This window comes from Staurois parvus, unplaced genomic scaffold, assembly GCF_062004578.1.
Source record: "Staurois parvus isolate SC_StPar_1 unplaced genomic scaffold, SC_StPar_1.0 ptg000056l, whole genome shotgun sequence".
NCBI lineage: Eukaryota > Metazoa > Chordata > Amphibia > Anura > Ranidae > Staurois > Staurois parvus.
Window position 1 is genome coordinate 408,973 of NW_028317852.1, and position 21,380 is coordinate 430,352.

The 21,380-nt window shown below is 39.2% G+C and overlaps 1 protein-coding gene across 1 annotated transcript in view; it reads left to right on the forward strand.

Annotated features, from left to right (window-relative positions):
- Positions 1 to 20,936, forward strand: part of TSPAN2 (tetraspanin 2) — a 226,621-nt gene extending 205,685 nt beyond the window's left edge. The window contains exon 8 of the mRNA XM_089668119.1: positions 19,941 to 20,936. Coding sequence (XP_089524245.1) covers positions 19,941 to 20,006 — 66 coding nt within the window. The 3' untranslated portion in view covers positions 20,007 to 20,936. The remainder of the gene's footprint in view (positions 1 to 19,940) is intronic.
- Positions 20,937 to 21,380: the final 444 nt, after the last annotated feature.

A 21,380-nucleotide genomic window follows, 5' to 3' on the forward strand; every position in this document is an offset into this window, starting at 1 on the left:
TTCATAGAGATAAATAGTACTAGTTGCAGACAATATAAAACAGGAGTTTACAGAGCTGACTTTTTACCAACCCTTTTAATATGTATATAGCTGTACATCACCAGATAGATTAGTTCTTTTTCGTTTAAAGCTTAGGCTAGCCTTAGATGAGTCAATTTATTTTTAACGAAAAAATCTAGCCTGATTTCCCCATCCACACACTCGAGATGGATGAGAGAATCTTCCCCACTGTGTCTTTGTGGTTTGATAGAGGAGAGACCTCCCTACTGACAGAATACACTGATCGAGCAGAAATTCTCCAGCATGGCAGTTGAACAGAAGTCATATTTCAGATCAACTTTTGTTCAACCACAGTGGCCCCACATGGATTGAAATTCGACTGGTCCCTGCTGAACCAGACGCATTTCAATCCATGTACTGTATGTCCAGTTTTAGTCTGGTCTTTCTTTGTGTTAGGCAACATTGGTCCAGGGTGACATAACTCCTGCACATGTGAAAGGGAGTTTATTCATCCTGGCATCTGGGGCATGCCAAGAATGTACAATTAGCTGTGCATATGTGGCATAGTGTACATTTAGGAAAAACTTTGGTGGAATGTAGAAAGAAAGGAGGGGAGGGGAAAAGTCGCCTTCTAAGTTTAGTATACAAAATGATTTTAATGAACTCCAGTTAAAAACACATACAGGAAGACAAACGGCCCGTAACACATAAATGAGGGTGCACTGCCAGAATCCATAGCCTACATGTCTTCTGGTCCTGAGATGCGATCGCTGTACGTGGAAGAGGAGCCTCAAGCCGCTGCAGCCGGACCCATAAGTTCCTGAAACCAGCTTGGATCGCACTCGTCAGACAGGTGTGACGTCATTGGCAGGGAACGCACAGCACCACAGGGAAACAAGGCTACGCGCTCAGAGCCCACAGCTCCTTCAAATGACCCGAGCATGAATTTAAGCTAAAATGCTGGCCTGAGGACTAACAGGCACGGCAAATCTAAATGGATGAGTTAATCAATGAATAAAATGAACATATATATACACAATAAATAAAAAATAATGAAAAGAATTGATAAAAAATTATTACAATGGAAAAATATTAGATTATATAATTATATAATATATATATATTCCTAATTTTATATAAGATATCAATTCATGAGTACCTATCGCATTTTGTATCTAATAATTATTAGATACAAAATGCGATAGGTACTCATGAATTGATATCTTATATAAAATTAGGAATATATATATATATATATATATATATATATATATATATCTATATATATATTTACACACACACACATAAGATATTAAATTACAATTTAAAAAAAATAAATATATATATAGATATATATATATATATATATATATATATATATATATCTCAGAGAAGTGAGTACACCTGTACTTATGCACACATATATGCATGCATACATAGACATACACACCATTAATTATAATGTGAATCATTGGTGTGCGAGAACACGTGTATAATAAATGAATAAGTAAAGGAACTTATACTTACGGTCCAAGTTGTGTATGTATATGAGCAAAAACCCTAGTGTGTGCACATACAGGAAACAGGGAGTGGGGGGGAAGAACCATTTGGTATACACCTAAATATACACTTATGAATATGAAAAGAGACATGTATACATGTTTCTATCAGAAGTATGGAACAATCTAGTATTGTGAAGGCAATACTTAGTATAAAAAAGATTCCCCCATAGACCATTATGGTCATTGTGACCTATGTAGCAAGACCTTAAGGGTCCCCTGTAAATATAATTATAAATGATACAGATGATTATGCAAGAATGTATTGAATCATAGCTATAATGACTGCTATACGTAATATCATAAAGTATAGGGCTTGAGATGGAATTATAACAGGGTGTGTATTTTTAACTCTTCGTTGAGGCCTCCCGAAGCAAGGGTACCTAGGTTGTAAATCTAGAAAGTCTCCCGTTGGCACAAACATTTAAAATGTTCTGCCACCGGGAGAGTGTAAGGGATGGATTCAATAACCCAAATAAACAGTCCAGAGGTGGATCTAGGAAGAATTTAGGGAAACTATGTTGGTCATCACCATCTTAAGTCAAACACTATGTTGTCATCACTGTCCTCAGTCACCATCCTCAATGAGGTGTCTGTGTTCCCCAAAACGCTTTCTAAGAGTTCTGATAGTTCTGCCTACATAAAATAAGCCGCAAGGGCAAGTAAGGCAGTATACCACATATTGTGATGAACAGTTTTGGAAATCGTGGATATTGTAAGTTTTACCTTATACTGTAAATTCTTTTTAACATATAGGCATGCGAGGCATAATTTTTTCTTACATTTGTACAGTCCCTTGAGATCTAGAAATGCAGCTTGGTATGTTTAAGTTGAGTATTCTGTCTACACAGCCTAATGAGGTAAGAATAGACCACTTGATAGAATGTTTGGAGATATGGCCCCTTGTTGTGAACGGGATTAAAAATGGATCTAGGTTTGAGACTGGTGTGTCGCATAGGGGTTGAAGTGGAACCATGTTGTGTCAGCCACCATGTAATGTCATCTAAATTCTCATTATAGAGTTCTTCTAAGTGTGCTAAGGCACCCATATCCATATCATCAAGGATTGTGGTATCCTCCAAACTGGATGTGGTAATGGTGTCATCTTCAGGTGCCTTGTTTTTAGCTGCATGGATGTTGTAAAACCTGGTGAATGTTAGAGATTAACAGAAAAGACTTGAAAACTGTGAGAATCTTTAAATTATCTTCACAGGCAATTATATCTTCACACATATAATTAATGGTGTGTTTGTGTACCTATGCATGCATATATGTGTGAATATGTATATGTGTGTACATGTATACATGTATGTGTGTATATACGTGTGTGTATACGTGTGTGTATGTATATATATATATTTTAAAAAAATTAATATTTCATATTTTTTTATTTATTTTTCCTAATTTTATATAAGATTTCAATTCATCAGTACCTGTCACATTTTGTATCTAATGTTTCCTTTGTAATAATTTTTTAGAAACTCCTTTCATTATTTTTTATTTATTGTATATAAATGTTCATTTTATTCATTGATGAACTCATCCATTTAGATTTGCTGTGCCTGTTAGTCCACAAGCCAGCATTTTCACATAAATAGTACACATAGCAATTCATTCTCAGGCCATTTGAAGAAGCTGTGGGGTCCAAGCGTGTAGCCTAGTTTCCCTGTGGTGCTGTGCCTTCCCTGCCGCTGACGTTACGTTCACCCAACGAGTGTGTTCCACGCTGGTTTCAGGAACTTCTAGGTCTGACTGCAGTGGCTTGAGGCTCCTCTTCCACGTACAGCGAGCACATCTCAGGACAAGGGGACGTGTATGCTGTGGAATTTGGCAGTGCACCCTCATTTATGTCTTATGGGCCGTTTAATATTTGTCTTCCTGTAAGTGTTTTTTAACTGGAGTTCATTAAAATTATTTTATATACTGCACTTAGAAGGCGCCTTTTTCACTCTCTTCCTTTCCTTTTTCATTCTTAGAGTTGGCTCACTCTGGGAAGGCTGCCACTTCGTGCCACATATAACAAGATTCATGGACTATCATAAATTTCTTATAAACTTTTTTTAGACACCATGGTCAATTGGAAGATTATATGTTCTTTTGTGTGCTGACCAATTTGTATATACTATTGGTGGAATGTAAAAGAGGACTTTTTTTTATCTTAGGGCCTTATTGTTCCTTTAAACCAAATTGAGAGGTATTACCTGTTTAACCCCTTCACACCTAAGGGTAAAACAAATCTAAATACCTAAGCACAATTTTGCAAAGTTGACATGTGTTAATAAAACCGTACATATCATCACAACTACTTTGTACATACAGGTGAATTATACCACGTTTTTTTCAGGACAAATTGGGCTTTCATTTGGTGGTAAATGGTAATGGATATCTCCTGATTTTTTTTTTAGTATCAAAGGAAAACTGACCCAACATAGTAAAAATCATTTTTTTTATATAGCTGTGTGTTTCTTGTTACTACCATAACCTACCACCAAAGAACAACCCAAAATAAATTCTCCAGCTTTTGACAATCGCAGCGATACTATATGTGTATGTTAATTGTTGTTTGTACCTGTAGTACAGCCCAGAAGCAATAGTGCACATTTTGTTTTTGTCTTTTTTTTTTTTTTTTACCTAAAACACACTGACACTGACAGTGACACTAACTGACACTGATACCATTTTTTTAAAATCCTGACCTTTGACCCTGTTCTTTTGACCTTTGACCCTGACCTTGACCCAAACAATAACCCTGGCATTGAACTAGATCAAACCTTGATCTAGGTGTTTTTTCTTTATTTTTTATTTTATTTTTTAATATTTATTTATCTTTTTTTTTTTTTTTACAAACATTTTCTCTCATTTTTTACAAACATTTTCTCATTTTTCTCTCTATCCCAGGAGTTAGAGAGATACAATGTATCTTTCTTCTCCATTCATAGAGAGAGAAAAAAACAAGGGGGCCGGGCTGCACAGTGACTGATCACTGTGATAGCCAATCAGAGGCTATCACAACGATCATGTGACCCGGAATCAGGAGTCCCGGGTCCCGATCGTTAGAATGGGACCCAGTGCTGTCAGTGACACCGTGGTCTTTGTGCTGGGAGCGCACAGTGCAGCGCACTCCCAGCACAAAGACAGGTACGCAAATATGCGGCCCCACGGAAAAAAGCCCAATTCCATGAGGCCGCATATTTATGTGACGTCGGCATGAAGGGGTTAAGAAGTCTCAAAACAGGCCTATGAATGCTTTCTGTTACTTTACTACATTTAATAAATATTTTGTATTGCAGGTTGTTTTATTGTTATCTGCTTATAATAAATATGTCTGCTCTATTTTTGCCTAGCTTGGCACTAGCATGGTGCATTAAGTTGTCTTCAGTAAGTTCACCCATCAGTATATTTACCTTGTTCAAGGTTCCTTGAGAAGCTCTCATATCAGTCCAACTATGGATATGATATATTTTTAATTTCATGACCAACCTTCTAATTATATGAAAAATGGCAGACGTAGTGTTTTTGTGTTGAACAATGCATGAGGGATCCTGCCAACTGATCATAATCATCCGAACAACATATTATTGTCTATACATGTACAACTGACACTAAACTAGTCTATCTAGTTAATCTCTTTGTCTGGCAGATGGTTGGTTAGTGTTATCACTAATACGTCTATACCTAATATTTATCATTATTTCAGTTAAAAGGTTAACTAATATGCTGCAGAATACAACAGGTTAACTAGATGTTTAGGAGCATTTAGTAGATTTGGGACCCTTGACAGATTATGATGTAAGGTTCATTTTAGTGACTTTTTATTGAAGAGTTTGTTTCAGTATGTACGTTATAATACATATTACTATAGGTTGGTCATTGTAAAGCCCATGTGTAGGCCAACCCTTTCTTTGCCAATTTCAAACTGGTAGGTTCCAAGCCTGAACTGACCTTCACTAAGGAATAACCAATTGTGACATATTTTGTGCAATAGTCATTTTGGCTGTCTGGGGTATGCAAATCAAATGAAAAATTTCTTTTGTGATCTGATATATATAAACAGGGCTCAAAATTTTATGTCTTGAGCTACTAGCCAGGCCTTAAGTGTTACTCGCCACCAGCTGCCCCAACCTACCCCTACCCTGCCCCGCCCATAATTCCGCCCCAAAACATGCCTTCGTAATTTATCTCCTAAAATGACACTGTTTAATGTTCCCCACATTACATCAGGGTCCCCAGAGTTACCCCCACATTATATCAGGGCCTTCAATGTCCCCCTAAACACTCCATCATACTTAGTCCATGCACCGCATACAACCATAACTCCCCATAATCTCTCACCAAACCATAACTCTGCCAAGCATATTCTACCTTCTCTCCAACCCAGCAGTACCTCAAATACCCCATACTCTACCACCCATAGTAACCACATGATCCTGAACCTGTCCAAACCACTCATACATGTATACACACACAGACACATGCACATACACACACATACAGACACATGTACATACACACACATACAGACACATGTACACACACACACACATACAGCCACATGTACACACACAAACACATGTACACACACAAACACATGTACACACACATACAGACACATGTACACACACACACACACACACAAATGAACACACACATACACAAATGTACACACACACACACAAATGTACATACACACACATGCAGACACATGTACACACACACACATACAAACACATGTACACAGCCCTATAAAAAGTTGCAGTACATTACCTTACCTCACAGAGCTGGTTACTGCACTCTAGGGGGAAGCAGTGAACACAGGACACACTCTCTCTTCCTTTGCTTTCACTTTGCTCAGCGTATTGAGCAGTCTGACGAAGCCCCCAGTGCAAGTGATGGAGCGGACCTTGAGGCCCGAGCCTGCTCAGAAAGATGGCCCTGAGGTACACACTTGCCCCCACCTTATTTCCACTCGCCAAATGCGAGCAAGCGAGTGGAAAATTTGAGGCCTGATATAAATATACACAGGAGTTTGACAAAATTATGTCAACACCAGTTAAAAGAAGAAAATTGTTACCTAATATGGTGTTGGACCACCTTTGGCATCCAAGACGGCCTGAATTCTCCTGAAAATTGACAAATATATGTCTTGGTTGGTGGATAATGGAATCTGATACCACTCTTCATGCAAAAATCATTCCAGTTCTCGCAGAGATGCCGGATTCGGAAAATGAGCCAGAACCTTGTCCACAGAAATTGACCTGTGTGAATCTGAGCATTATCGTCTTGATAAATGGCTTTGGGAAACAATGTGTGCATCATGAGGTGCACATAGTCAGCCAAAATGTGTACATAGTTGTTGTTAGTGACTCTACCTTTCAAGGTGATGATGGAGCCTGCAGAATACCATGATATGGCTGCCAAAACCATGATTACTCCGCAATCCATGCATCCAAACCATTGGCACAAGACAGTCCTGGTCGTAAGCTTGGGATGGTGTTTGCCACATGTAAACACATACAGTGGTTGGGAACAGTGTGAAGCTCAATTACTCAGACCTTATTACAGTCTTCCATTCAGCAGTAGTCCACGATTTATGGGTGTTGCACCACTCTCTTCTGTTCTGAGCATCAATATTGGTCACTAGTGGTTTGGTAATTGCAGCTCACCAGTGATTGTTTTGCTTATGGAGTTTCCTCCGCACCGTTTTTGTGGACTCGGGCTTTGGAAGACTGAGATTGAGCTCTGCAGTCACTTTTGTAGTAGTTGTTTTCTTATATGTATGGACAGTGTATATATATATATATATATATATATATACAGTTGCAAGAAAAAGTATGTGAACCCCTTGGGATTACGTGGAGTTTTGCATCAATTGGGCATAAAATGTGCTCTGAACGTCATCTAAGTCACAACAATAGAAGAACACAGTCTGCTAAACATAATACTACACAAACATTAGATGTTGCCATGGTTTAATTGCACATAACATGTAAACATTCACAGTGCAGGGAGGAAAAAGTATGTGAGTCCCTAGCTTAATGACTTCTCCCAGAGCTAATTGGAGCCAAGAGTGAGCCAACTTTGACTCCAGTCAGTGTGAGGATATTGGATGTGTTGCTGACAGCTGTCCTGCCCTTAAAAAACACACACCTGTTTTGGGTTTGCTGGTTTCAAGAAACACTGTCTAAAGTGAACCATGCCTCGCAGAAAAGAGCTCTCAGAAGACCTACGATCAAGAATTGTTGACTTGCATGAAGCTGGAAAGGGTTACAAAAGTATCTGCAAAAGCCTTGATGTTCATGTGTCCACGGTAAGACAGACTTTCTACAAATGGAGAACGTTTAGCACTGTTGCTACTCTCCCTAGGCATGGTCGTCCTGTAAAAATGACTGCAAGAGCACAGCGCAGAATGCTGCATGAGGTAAAGAAGAATCCCAGAGTGTCAGCTAAAGACCTACAGAAATCTCTGGCACATGCTAACATTTTTGTTGACACATCTACAATAAGGAAAACATTAAACAAGAATGGAGTACATGGAAGGACACCACGGAGGAAGCCATTGCTGTCCAAAAAGAATATTGCAGCACGTTTGAAGTTTGCAAAAGAGCACCTGGATGTTCCACAGCACTACTGGCAAAATATACTGTGGACAGATGAAACCAAGAATGAGTTGTTTGGGAAGAACACACAACACTATGTGTGGAGAAAAAAAGGCACAGCACACCAACATCAAAACCTCATCCCCACTGTAAAACATGGCGGAGGGAGCATCATGGTTTGGGGCTGCTTTGCTGCCTCAGGGCCTGGACGGATTGTTGTCATTGATGGGAAAATGAATTCCAGAGTTTATCAAGACATTTTGCAGGAAAATGTACGACCATCTGTCCGCCAACTGAAGCTCCGCAGAGGATGGGTGATGCAACAGGACAATGACCCAAAGCATACAAGTAATTCAACAAAACAATGGCTGCAACAGCACAGAATACGCCTTCTGGAGTGGCCCAGTCAGAGTCCTGACCTCAACCCGATTGAAATGCTGTGGCATGACCTTAAGAGAGCGATTCACACCAGACATCCCAAGAATATTGCTACACTGAAACAGTTTTGTGAAGAGGAGTGGTCCAAAATTACTCCAGATCATTGTGCAGGTCTGATCTGCAACTACAGGAAACGTTTGGTTGAGGTTATTGCTGCAAAAGGAGAGTCAACCAGTTATTAAGTCCAAAGGTTCACATACTTTTTCCTCCCTGCACTGTAAATGTTTACATGTTATGTGCAATTAAACCATGGCAACATTTAATGTTTGTGTAGTATTATGTTCAGCAGACTGTGTTCTTCTATTGTTGTGACTTAGATGACGTTCAGAGCACATTTTATACCCAATTCATGCAAAACTCCACGTAATCCCAAGGGGTTCACATACTTTTTCTTGCAACTGTATGTATTTTTCGAGCCAGTACATGCAGAACTCCAAAGTGATTAACAATGATAAAAATCAAAATAGTTAAAGCTAGACTTTGTTAAATGTAAGTATTTAATAGCAAAATATAGCCAAATACATAATAGCAAATACAATATGCTATTCAAGTTTAAATATAGTAATGTAATGTCACTCATTTAACAAAAAAAATTTAAACAGGGTTAGAACTGGAATGCCAAACTCAAATGAAACAATGGCTGAAAGTGATTGGAAATAATCTTCAAGTGGCCATTGTCTAAGGGCCAAGTTTACTTAATTCCAGAAAAAAAGATGATAGATTTTTGGTACTTAACATTACAATAACAATTGAAACTTACTTATTATTCTCAAAGAATGAGCCTTAAAACATTTCCTGAAGTATTGAGCTGCAAAATGAGATAAGAAATTGTAGCATTTATCAACAGTAGACCAACAGGGGCCTTGTTCAGTTGAAGGAATGAGAGTTGTGTGACTTTGGCATGCCTGGGTTAAAAGATCACTAAGCCTGATGAGAACAAAAATCAGATTTCATTTTTTAAAATCCACATGGAATGCCATTTTCAATGTCTGTGAAAAATGGTGGCCATTGTTATATTGTTCTGGACTTTTACAATTATGAGGAAATGAGGTGCATGCAACTCAGAAGGTACGGCTGATTTAAAGGTCGACAGTAGTCCATATAATACAGGATTTGCACATATTGTCAATAGTAGCACATTTATATGTATTTGAGTTAGTACAGGGGTATTTATGATATTTTGTTACCAATAAAATATTTTGCTGTGTTACGCATTATTCTATGCCTAAAACACACAATATTTCAGCTCATATTCTGGACAATGCTGACATCTAGAGAAACAAAGCTTAAACTGCAGCTCAAGGAAAAAATGAGTACCACCAAAATAATCTTGATTAATCTTGATTATTCTCCATTTCAACTGATGCTGCTTTGTAAATGCTTCCTACTCTCCTTGAGAATAAAGCACTGTAACTTCACAAAACACAGAGAAGGAAAAGAAGGGTATGAGAGATCAGGTGCCCCAGATGAGAATTGGAATGGGATACTAGAAGTACCTAGTGTCTATGATATATGTCATAATTAATTTAAATTGGTTCTAAAGCCTAATCATTTTTATCTTAATGCCTTCCTTGCATTAAGGTAAAACATGTTTAGGTAAAAGTATTACCCCACACAATACTTACCTGAGTCCTCCCTTGATCCAGCGATGTGCCTGTTTGCAACAGCTTTCTCCTCTTCTCTTCATCTTCCCACTCTCACAGGCTTTGCTGAGGCAGCAGGAGCTATTCGCCGCTGCTGCTCTGAGTCAAATCCTGTGACAAGGGAGCAAGGATTGGGGACGAGACACACTGTCTGTATCTATGGATGCAGGCAGCGCAGTTCGAGATTGAGCCTGCAGGTGTGCCATAATAGGAAGGGGCTTTTTGTGTTTGGGGATGTCCTGTGCAATTCCATTGCACAGAGCAGGTAAGTGTAATCCTGTTTGCTATTTTTTTTTTAAAGTTGAACTTACAGTTACTTTAAAATGAAGTTGGTGGACTCCCAAGGGATAGTGCCCTGTCAAACTGCACAGTTTGCATATACCTAAACCTAAAGAAAATCCCAAATTGTGGGTTGTCACCAGTACAGTAATATGGGGATGTCATCCAATAGGGACACTTATTCTGGTGACCTTGGTGACAGCAAGGGATTCTCACACAATTGAGGAATTTACCCTCACCTCTTGTTTAGAGTATGGAACAGGAGTTGGGATATGCATGGAAAAATAACTTGACAGAGGTTTTTTTATTTTATTATTTATTTTATTTACATTTTTTTTTACACTGTACCTTTTTTTTTCGATCAACTTTTTATTTTGATCATAAAGGATGAACAACATCTCTTGCGATAGCATGGGCCGTGGCAGGTCCTCTTTGTGGAGATCTATTGGACCCCAGATCTTTCCTCTGCCCTTCAAAGCACTGATCAAACCGAGATGGGTTTGGTCAGATGCTTTTACAAGCCAGTAATGGCCTGAGACCAATACCAGAAGTGACTAAATCCTCGTCGCTTCCGGTTTTCTGACGTCACACAGTGACATCAGTCCCTCCCACTGAATTCAATACTGTCAGTTGCATTCTTAGGCAGTGAGGAGGGGCTCACTTGCCTCTCTGATCACTTTTTCTGTGTAGGGAATTACCGGCTGTGAAAAACATTACCAGTTGTAGCCACAACCAAAATCCCAGTATAACCACTTCAACCTTTTATAAACAGCCTAAGAGACGGGAAGTGGTAAAGTGTGGCAAACCATTTTTTCTTTTGGATAAAGTAGGGAACGGCTATTTTTTCCACCTGTTCCTCCCATTACTTCCTGTACCACAGACATGAGAAGAAGTGAGAGGACATCTCTTCAAAGTAAGGGAAATATCCTCTTAAACAGTTGTCTATATTGGAAGATTTTCCCATTCTTTTCCTGTTCTCAGCACAATCTAACATTTGGTTTTTTCTAACTTTCAGTTCCATTAAAAATGGTCACCAGAGCAATTATGGGTAGTCATGTCACAGGAAACTCTTTCCCCAAAGTTCTCTGGGCACTTAAACAGTGCTCCTAATGGAAACTCCCTCATTGCACAAAGTGGTATTTCAGCAATGAGGAGGGGAGACCAGTGCATCCCCCTTTGGGATTCCACCCCTGCATTAGACCCACTGCAGAACACCTTCATTCACCCAGGAAACCGCAAGATGAATATTAGTAAAATTTGATCTATTAATGTATTTTTTACAACGTGCGGTATGTTTTATACACTCATACCTGCATGGATGACCTGCATGGATGATTGGGTCAAAGGGAACATAGAGGGCAGGTAGGAGGCACATTAGCCCCTTTCTTTGCTAGCACCTTCTGCGCATCAGCCACCTGGGCTTTAGGGGGGAAGGGGGCTGTTTTTGAGGTAGCTTATCTCAAAGCACATCCACCCCAAATGCTTAAAAGCATGTAGGCTGGTATCAGCATGCCTCCTTTGCTATGGGTGCACCAGCCCATATGCCTGGTGTGCCAGAATAGTTAACTCTGGGGGGAGGGGGTGTTGGCTAGGGCGTGTGCTGTTTTTTGTTTTTTGTACTTGCTTGCAGGAATGGTAACATTCACTCTGTTCTTACATGGGGTAAATGTTACAGTGAAAATGCTTTCCTATTGAAGAACAGGTGTTCCCAAATGGTATGTTTACTGGGCAAATGATGGGTAAATAGCTACTAATTTGGCTCACTACATAAGGTGAATGTTGATCAAATAAATTTTTGGTGAATGTTGGGCATAAGCCCCACATTGCTTCCCCTTGAATATATGGTAAATTGGCCCCCAAAGTGCTTTCTTGCCTTAAAACATTAAAGAAGAGTTCCACCCAAAAGGGGAAGTTTCACTTTAAGGATTGGCACCTTTGGGGAGCGGGGGAGGGGCGGGTACCCGAATTTGACAGGTACCCGCTCCCACTTCCGCTGCGATCGCCTAGGCGATCGGAAACGGAAATTGTTCTCCTACCCTCCCTCCCCGAAGTCTTGTGGGACACGTGACAGGTCCCAGAAGACAAAGGGGCCATTCAGGAAGCACAGCACTACTCGCGCATGCACAGTGGGCACCCGGCTGTGATGCCGCAAGCTGTTACAGCGGGGCCCACGCTGAAGATGCCGGGCGTCTAGAATACAGGATGGCCGCTGAAACGGGCTACGGCGGGGGGCAACGCAGGATTCTGGGACAGGTAAGTGATTGTTTTTTAAAAGTCAGCAGCTACAGTTTTTGTAGCTGCTGACTTTTTTTTTTTTACAGAGTGAGTGGAACTCCGCTTTAACTGTCTTACAACTACTTAACAGTTTGCCTTTTAATTCAGATTAAGTTTATTGCATTTTGGGCCCAATAATCCATCCATGTAATCTAATACTTCAAGTTGCAGTCAGCCACTCATCTTGATAAGAAACACCAATATAATCTTCCCTTTAAACACTCATGTTTTATTTTGAGCACCATGGCTACATGGATCCTTCATCCATATTGAATAGTAACATCAATCTACTAAAGTGCTGTAACAGGTGCACTAATTTCAAATCATTAAGTGGAATTATGATAAATCCATTTTCTTAAATGTACTAAAACAGCAACAGCTGGCTATGAGTAAATAAATAGATCTCCTAAGATGATTCTATTATAGAAAATATATTCTATTTAAATAGTTTTAAAAATACAGGCAAACATTTGTAGAAATATTTTAGAACAAATGCTAAAAACGTCAACAAGTGAAAAGCACAACTTTATCCTGTAGTACAGTTCTTTAAATAATTTCTCCACCATCCTGAGTGTAGCCTGTCTGGTAAAATACTTACCTTCATCCTCGTTAAGCCCATAATATTACCCCAGACCCCCTCCCCACCCCAATAATTCTCTACAGAATAATAGTACACCTATCAGTCCTTCTCTTCACACTAGGGAGCTAGGTATACTCCTGGACTCTCACTTCACCACATCCAATCACTGTCTAAATCTTGCCGCCCTCACCTTTTTTAATATCTCCAAAATAAGCTCTTTTGTAACCAATGTTACTAATTAACTCCTTGGATTATTTCAACTCCCTCCTCATTGGCCTACCTTCACACATACTATCCCCCTTCTTCAGTCTATCATGAATGCTGTTGCTAGACTCATCCACCTCACCAACCATTCTGTGGCCTCCACTCTTCTCTGCCAATCCCTCCACCAGCTTCCACTCACCCGATTAATACAATTTAGAATACTAACAACATACAAAGCCATCCACAACTCTGCCTCAAGCTACATCACCAACCTTTTCCTAAAATATCACCCAAACTGTCCTCTTTGATTCTCTTCTACTCTCGCCCCCACCAGTAGTCCAGAGCCTTTTCCATCTTCCCGAACTTCCTACCTCAATCTGTCCAGCTGTCTCCTATTCTGCCTGCCTTTAGGCGATCTTTGGAAAATCATTTCTTCAGGGAAGTCTATCCTGGCTCCACCAGAAAACTGTACTTTTACTGTTTACATCATCTCCATCCCTGTGCAGTAGTAACAGGACCTGGACATTTGCATTGCAAAGGCTGTGTGCCACCTGCTAGGCAGCCCTCATGCCAGGCGTATCTGGGCTGGTTCCCCCCCATCTAGGGGTGGGGAGGTTTCATGTTGCTTTTTTTCCAGCATTTACATAAAAAAACACCTTGACCTCCCTTTAAAGCAAACCAGCCCAGTACAGAAGGCATGCAGCTGGTACTAAACATACACTTGGTGTGCATCTCTACATTTACAATAATACAATAAATATTTGTAAACCATAACTGTATAATAAATAAGTGCAATCCGCCAAATGAAAAGTTAATCTAGCCATATAAAAAGTGAAAAAGTGCTAAGTCCAACATATTCTCTGAGGTTCAATCAAATCTTGAAAGGTGACAAGCCAATGTGATTCCTCCACCAAATAAATGATCAGCCTCTTACCAAATATATTAGTCTCACTTTCCAGAGATCAATATACGCTTGTGCAGGGGTGGACTGACCATTTGGAAACTCGGGCACCGCCCGAGGGCCCGGGGTCAGTAGGGCCCTCTGCTCTTGAGCTCCCTTTGGGAGCCATTTACATTCACAGAGTGGCCTTTTCCAGTGTGGCAACACTTCCAAGCAATGAGGGGCACCTGACCAGATCTGACCAGTTCCATATAAGATCCTTGAAGTCCTGTGGCTACCAACATTTATGCACATTGTGATTGCGTATCTGGGGAGTGCGCAATCTTTACACACTTTATCATCTCATTCACGGATCCTAGCCACTGGATTTTTAAAGATCATTTGGGATCTCATCTGCACTTGCACTATTGACTGTTTTTGTTTTTAGTGCACAACATTCATTTGTCACTATTCAGTGACTTTTATCTGCACTTTGTCACTTCATTTATGTGATTTATTTCATGTGATATATTGTATTGTATTTATATATGAATTTTACTTATATAGACATGGCTGATCATTTGTAGCGCTGCACCTTATTTTTGTGTGATTATTTGGAAGGTTTTATATGGTGCCTTTTTGGTGTTCAGCTGCTTGCTTCTATTCTTTGGATTATTTGAGTTTAGCGCTCACTTACCTTGTTGTTTTTATATATATATATATATATATATATATATATATATATATATATATACAGTTGTGGCCAAAATTATTCAACCCCCACTGAAATTGAGTGTTTTGGCCAGTTTGACATTGCTTTTGATCATTCAGTCATCTTGCTTACATTTACATTAAAGAGGCACTTGTAGGTCAGACAAATATAACATAACAGTTATAATGAAATAACCACAAATGTCTTTTCTGTGCTCACAGCATTATCAGTTTTATTCAACCCCCAAGTGACATTCAATCTTAGTACTTAGTACAGCATCCTTTTACAGTTATAACAGCTTTTAAACGTGAAGCATAGCTTGACACAAGTGTCTTGCAGCGATCTACGGGTATCTTCGCCCATTCTTCATGGGCAAAGGCCTCCAGTTCAGTCACATTCTTAGGCTTGCGCACTGCAACTGCTTTCTTTAAGTCCCACCAGAGGTTCTCAATCGGATTTAAGTCTGGTGACTGCGATGGCCACTCCAAAATGTTCCAGCCTTTCCTCTGCAACCATGCTCTAGTGGACTTGGAGGTATGCTTGGGATCATTGTCCTGTTGAAAGGTCCAACGTCTCCCAAGCCTCAGGTGTGTGACGGACTGCATCACGTTTCCATCCAATATCTCCTGGTACTGAAGAGAATTCATGGTACCTTGCACACGCTGAAGCTTCCCTGTACCTGCAGAAGCAAAACAGCCCCAAAGCATGATTGACCCTCCACCATGCTTCACAGTAGGCAAGGTGTTCTTTTCATCATAGGCCTTGTTCTTCCTCCTCCAAACATAGCGTTGATCCATGGGCCCAAACAGTTCTAATTTTGTTTCATCAGTCCACAGAACACTATCCCACAACTTTTGTGGTTTGTCCACATGGCTTTTGGCATACTGCAGTCGACTCTTCTTATTCTTTGGAGACAGCAAGGGGGTACGCCTGGGAGTTCTGGCACGGAGGCCTTCATTACGCAGTGTGCGTCTTATTGTCTGGGCTGAAACTTCTGTACCCACATCTGACAAATCTTTTCTCAGTTCCTCAGCAGTCACACGGGGACTTCTCTCCACTCTACGCTTCAGGTAGCGCACAGCAGTCGAAGTCAGCATCTTCTTTCTGCCACGACCAGGTAGCGTTTCAACAGTGCCCTTTGCCTTGAATTTGCGAATGATGCTTCCTAAGGTGTCTCTTGGTATGTTTAACATCTTTGCAATCTTCTTATAGCCATTGCCCTTCCTGTGAAGAGAAATCACCTCTTCTCTTGTCTTCCTGGACCATTCTCTTGCCTTCACCATGTTTGTAACCACACCAGTAAATGTCTAGAAGGAGCTGAGTATCACAGTCATTTTAAAGCTGCCTAATTGGTGCTTATTATGCTTGATTGCTGCTCGGTGACATCCACAGGTGTTTTCAATACCTGATGGAAAGCACCTGTATGAACCTCTGTTCTTCAGAGTGGTAGTCTTTAAGGGGTTGAATAATTGTGGCAATGAAGAAACCACATAAGAACCATTTACTACTGTATTACATAAACAATTGATGTCATTTTAGTTGCATTTGGGTAGTTACAACGTCCTTGTAGGATTTGATTCTGAATACAATTCCAAATGTACACTATAGTCCCTAAACCCCTTTACAGCATTGGGGGTTGAATAATTTTGGCCACAACTGTATATATATATATATATATATTGAATATGGCCAAAATATTAAAAGTATTTCAAATATATGGCAATATATTTGGGAAGAATATTTTTTAAATATATTTCAAATATATTTTTCTTCCATGTGGGTAATGCAGCAGACAGCAGAAGAAATTTTCTTGTGCAATAAACAGATATTCTCTCCTGAGAAGAAGATCAAAGGTCCGCAATGGTGTTAAATCGTAAAAAAATTTTTATTTAAAATAAGCAGACATATACTCACAAACATAAGAAGTATAGGAGCACCTAAGAAACAGACACCAAAGCCTCAAGTATCAGCATGTATATGACATCACCGGATAGGCCCCTCCCAACATGTTTCGCCACCAATCATTATTGTCAGGGCAATGGAGCAGCTGGTTCTCCCATAACAAGATTGCATCAGGCATGCAGGCCTCTGCTATGTCGATAGCAAGCTGCATGCTTGCAAAGGTGGGGGGCTTAGGTACTATTTACTTATTCCCTCACAGGAGGCAAGTAGTTGCCCCTTCCCAGGAGATCTGGTTTTAGGGGTCCTTTGAACCATTAAATAGTTTGTCGGTGCCTACAGGTAGGAAGCACTAATTAAAAGCCATATAGACATGTTAAAAATATTGGATTGTTCTATTTTAAGTGTATCCCTACCCCTTAGTAGTTGCTGAGTTATTTTCGGGTTCTCTGTTGCTCTGAATCCCACTCTGAAAGCTCAACCCCTGCTGACATCACAGTACACCCTTAACTGGAATAAATCACCACCAGAAAGTAAGCTCGCACACTGCCTGAAGTAAACTAGTAAGAGGTTTATAGCAAACTTCAATATAATCGGGTTACACAGCAAAACCGGTATTGGCATGTGCAAAGTCAGTTGTCACTTGTGTCAGCTTAAATTAAGAAAAGACAACACTTATCACAGGGTCTGAGTTAATGTTAGCAGGTCTGCTTTTCAGAGACTAACCCAATATCTTTAACCTGAAGTGGATTTACAGTCCCCAGTGAGCAGCAAGAACTATTAAGCAGGTAGACTAGCTCACTTTGGGCCCCCAGGACCTGATGGCAGGGCGGTAGCCTAAAAAAAGAAAAGAGCTCTTTACCCCAAACAACCAGTGTTCTCATAAATGCAGTGGAGGGTCTTTTGAGTGCATGATGTGGCCCAGTTGGTGCAATAATGGATCTCTGAAGAATAAAGCAATGCAGCGAAGGAAGAACAGCACTTCACCTTGAAAGCAGCAATTGACAGTTGCAATGCCCCTTTAAAGCCACTAGTAGATCTAAAGCAATTAGATGTTAAGCTGGCAGAAGTGATTACCGAGACAGAGACAGAGTAGCTCCTCTCTAGACTGCAAGACTATTGGTGCAATGGGATAAGGATTCTTTAAAAGAATAAGTTGGTGATGGTGGTGACACAGCTGTGGCTCGGCTTGTGGAATGGCTGTCCTCCTGTCAGTTCTGATGACAAGGCTGTGTTGAATGCGGTCAAGCAATAGCGGCTGAGGGAACTAGGCTGCAATTTGTAATAACTATGTGCAATGTCCACAACGTAACAAATATGGAGCAAGTATCAGTGTTTCCTTTCCTTGGTAATGCTTGGTATTCTCTCACCCGAGAGATGGCATCTGATGAATTCTGGCTGTCTTTCTCTCTCCTCTGATGGAGCCTCCATGCACCCTCCAGTTCCGCTTGCAGCGTCCTGTCTGGTCACCTGCTGGCGAATTAGCTTTCCAGACAGAGCGGCAAGCTCAGCAATCAGCAGATTCCCCTTGCCTCTCTCTTCTTCTTTCTGCAGCCTAGTCCTGTCCTTCAGCAGTCAGCACAGTCCTCTCTCCAGATATCTCCCCTCTCACTCCCTGTCCAGTCTCCTGAGCAATTGTATATATATATATATATATATATATATATATATATATCTCCCCCCCGCCCACACGCCAGTTCCTCTGTGATATGTAGTTCCTAGATACACTACTCCAACCTGCAGTATATACATACTGCAGGTTGAAATGCATTTTTATTACAAAATATATGAAAAACATTTTTAAAAATACATTTCAAATATCCTGTATGTCTTTAAACATACAAATGTACATTTTTGGAATGCATTTACAAATATATGTAAAAATATATGTTAAAATTACTTTTTTATATGGTAAAAAATATATTTTTAAAAATATATTCTTCAGATTTTTTTTAACATATAAAACATTAATTTTAACGTATATTTTTACATATATTTGTAAATGCATTCCAAAAATGTAGATATGTATTTTTAAAAAAATACAGTATATTTGAAATGTATTTTTCATATATTTTGTAATAAAAACGCATTTCGACATGCAATATTTATTTATTTAAATATATTGAATATGGCCAAAATTGTAGCATTTCAAATATATGTCAATATATTTGGGAAGAATATTTTTAAAGTATATTTCAAATATATTTTTCTTCCATGTGGGTTGGACATAGCTGATCACATGATATGGTCCAATCACAGGTGATCACGATGTAAACACACTGACAGCCCCACAAGTGCCCATCAGGGCCCTGCAGTGCTGCCAATCTGTGCCCAGCAGTGCCACCAGTCAGTGCCACCTATTAGTGCCTCCAATCAGTGCTGCCTTTCAGTGCCCTTCAGTGCTGCCTATCAGTGCCCATCAGTGCAGTCTATCAGTGCCCTTCAGTGCAGCTTCATCAACACACATCAGCGAAGGAGAAAAATTACCTGTTTGCAAAATTTTATAATAGAAACTCAGAAAAAAACTTTTTTTGTTCATCATTTTCTGTATTTTTTTTTCCGTTTATTTAGCAAAAAATAAAAACACTCAGTGGTGATTAAATACCACCAAAAGAAAGCTCTATTTGTGTGAAAACAAATGATAAAAGTTTCATATGGGTACAGTGTTGCATGATCATGCAGTTGTCATTCAAAGTGTGACAGCTCTGAAAGCTGAAAATAGGCCTGGGTAGGAAGGGGGTAAAAGTGCCCAGCAGGCAAGTGGTTAAGAAAATAAGTTATTTTCTATAAAATTTGCCTGTTAGAATGTAATTGTATTTTATACTTTATACATATGTAAATGTATTTAACTGATTCATTTTTTTTTTTATTTATAGATCTTTGGTATGATCTTCAGTATGGTCCTTTGTTGTGCCATCCGCAATTCAAGAGATATGCTGTGATCTGCCTATTGTGCCTTCCACCCCAGATCATCACAGTGGTACCTGCTGGCACAGGGACTGTTACACACCTGTCGGCTTGGACAAATCTTATTACCCAAGCAATGTATAATAAGCAAAATGCTATCAGCTATGCTTTGTATAAAACTAAGCAATATATTATAAAAGCCGTTGCTCTGAGGAACTGTTATTGAATGATGTAGCCGTTTTTAAATATTACATTTTACGGTTAATGCTCTCTAGAGGATTGTCTCAATAACATGTAATTTGCTACTGTATAAAGTTTCAATACGTCTTTTGTTTTTGGTGTAAATTGAGGCCTTATCTTTATATCTAGCTACAGTTTCATTCTTTTATTTAACTGAAATGTTAATATTGCTGTAAAATTACTGTAAACAAAGTAGATGTTTAAGATCATTTTATGCATTTTGGTTATATACAAAGATATTAACTATTTGAAAAAAAAATGCAATGCTTGCCTGATTTATTAAATGGGACTTGGATGAATGCACTGACAGTTCTATAGAGTCGTTACCCACATGGAAGGTTGAAGCAGTTTTACAGCAAAATGAAGACGCTGGACCAGGTTCAAACTGAGCATTGTACCTCCAATCTTGAAAAGGGTGAGGGGACATTCCTCCAAGTACACAGTCCTAAAAAAACATATATCAAAGAGGAATTCAAAGACCTTGCATTCAATTCCTCTCCTCCAAGACACAATTGTTACTATGAAACACAAACACCAATTAAAAACCTGTTGGAGATTCAAACTCTTACCCAGTGTTTCAAAAACTGGAAAGAAAGGTTTTGGCTGCAATTCTGTTTCAATAAATAAGGCCAGGTCCAGTAAGTGGAAACTGTTGGAAATGTATTTTTTTTTCATTCAAGAGTAGAAGGTACAATAATAAAAATATTCTGTCCGTTCTTATTATATTTATTGGTGAATTCTAATATTTATGTTCAAAACCACATCCAATTTACATAAAAAGGCTTAAAGTGAAGTATGAACAAAGCATATCTCTCTATAGTATGTACTTGTCTCTGTCCAAGGCCGCATTCACACTTGAGCGTAGCAATTTTCTCACACAATTTTTTTGCGCAATTCGTGCGTGATTTTTTGCATTTTCATACAGTGTTTTTAAGCATTTGTGAGCTTTTACTTTTTTTTATTAGCCAATAGAGAAAAATATCATCTGTTGCATCATTTGTCTCTAGCTTTTTTTAGCCTTTCCATCAGCTTTTATTTTTATGAAGAAATGTTATTTATTTGCAAAATTTTATATCAGAAACAAAGAAAAGTGTTTTTTTTTTTCAAAAGTTTCAGTTTTTTTTGTTTTATTTAGAAAAAATAAAAAACTCAGTGGTGATTGAATACCA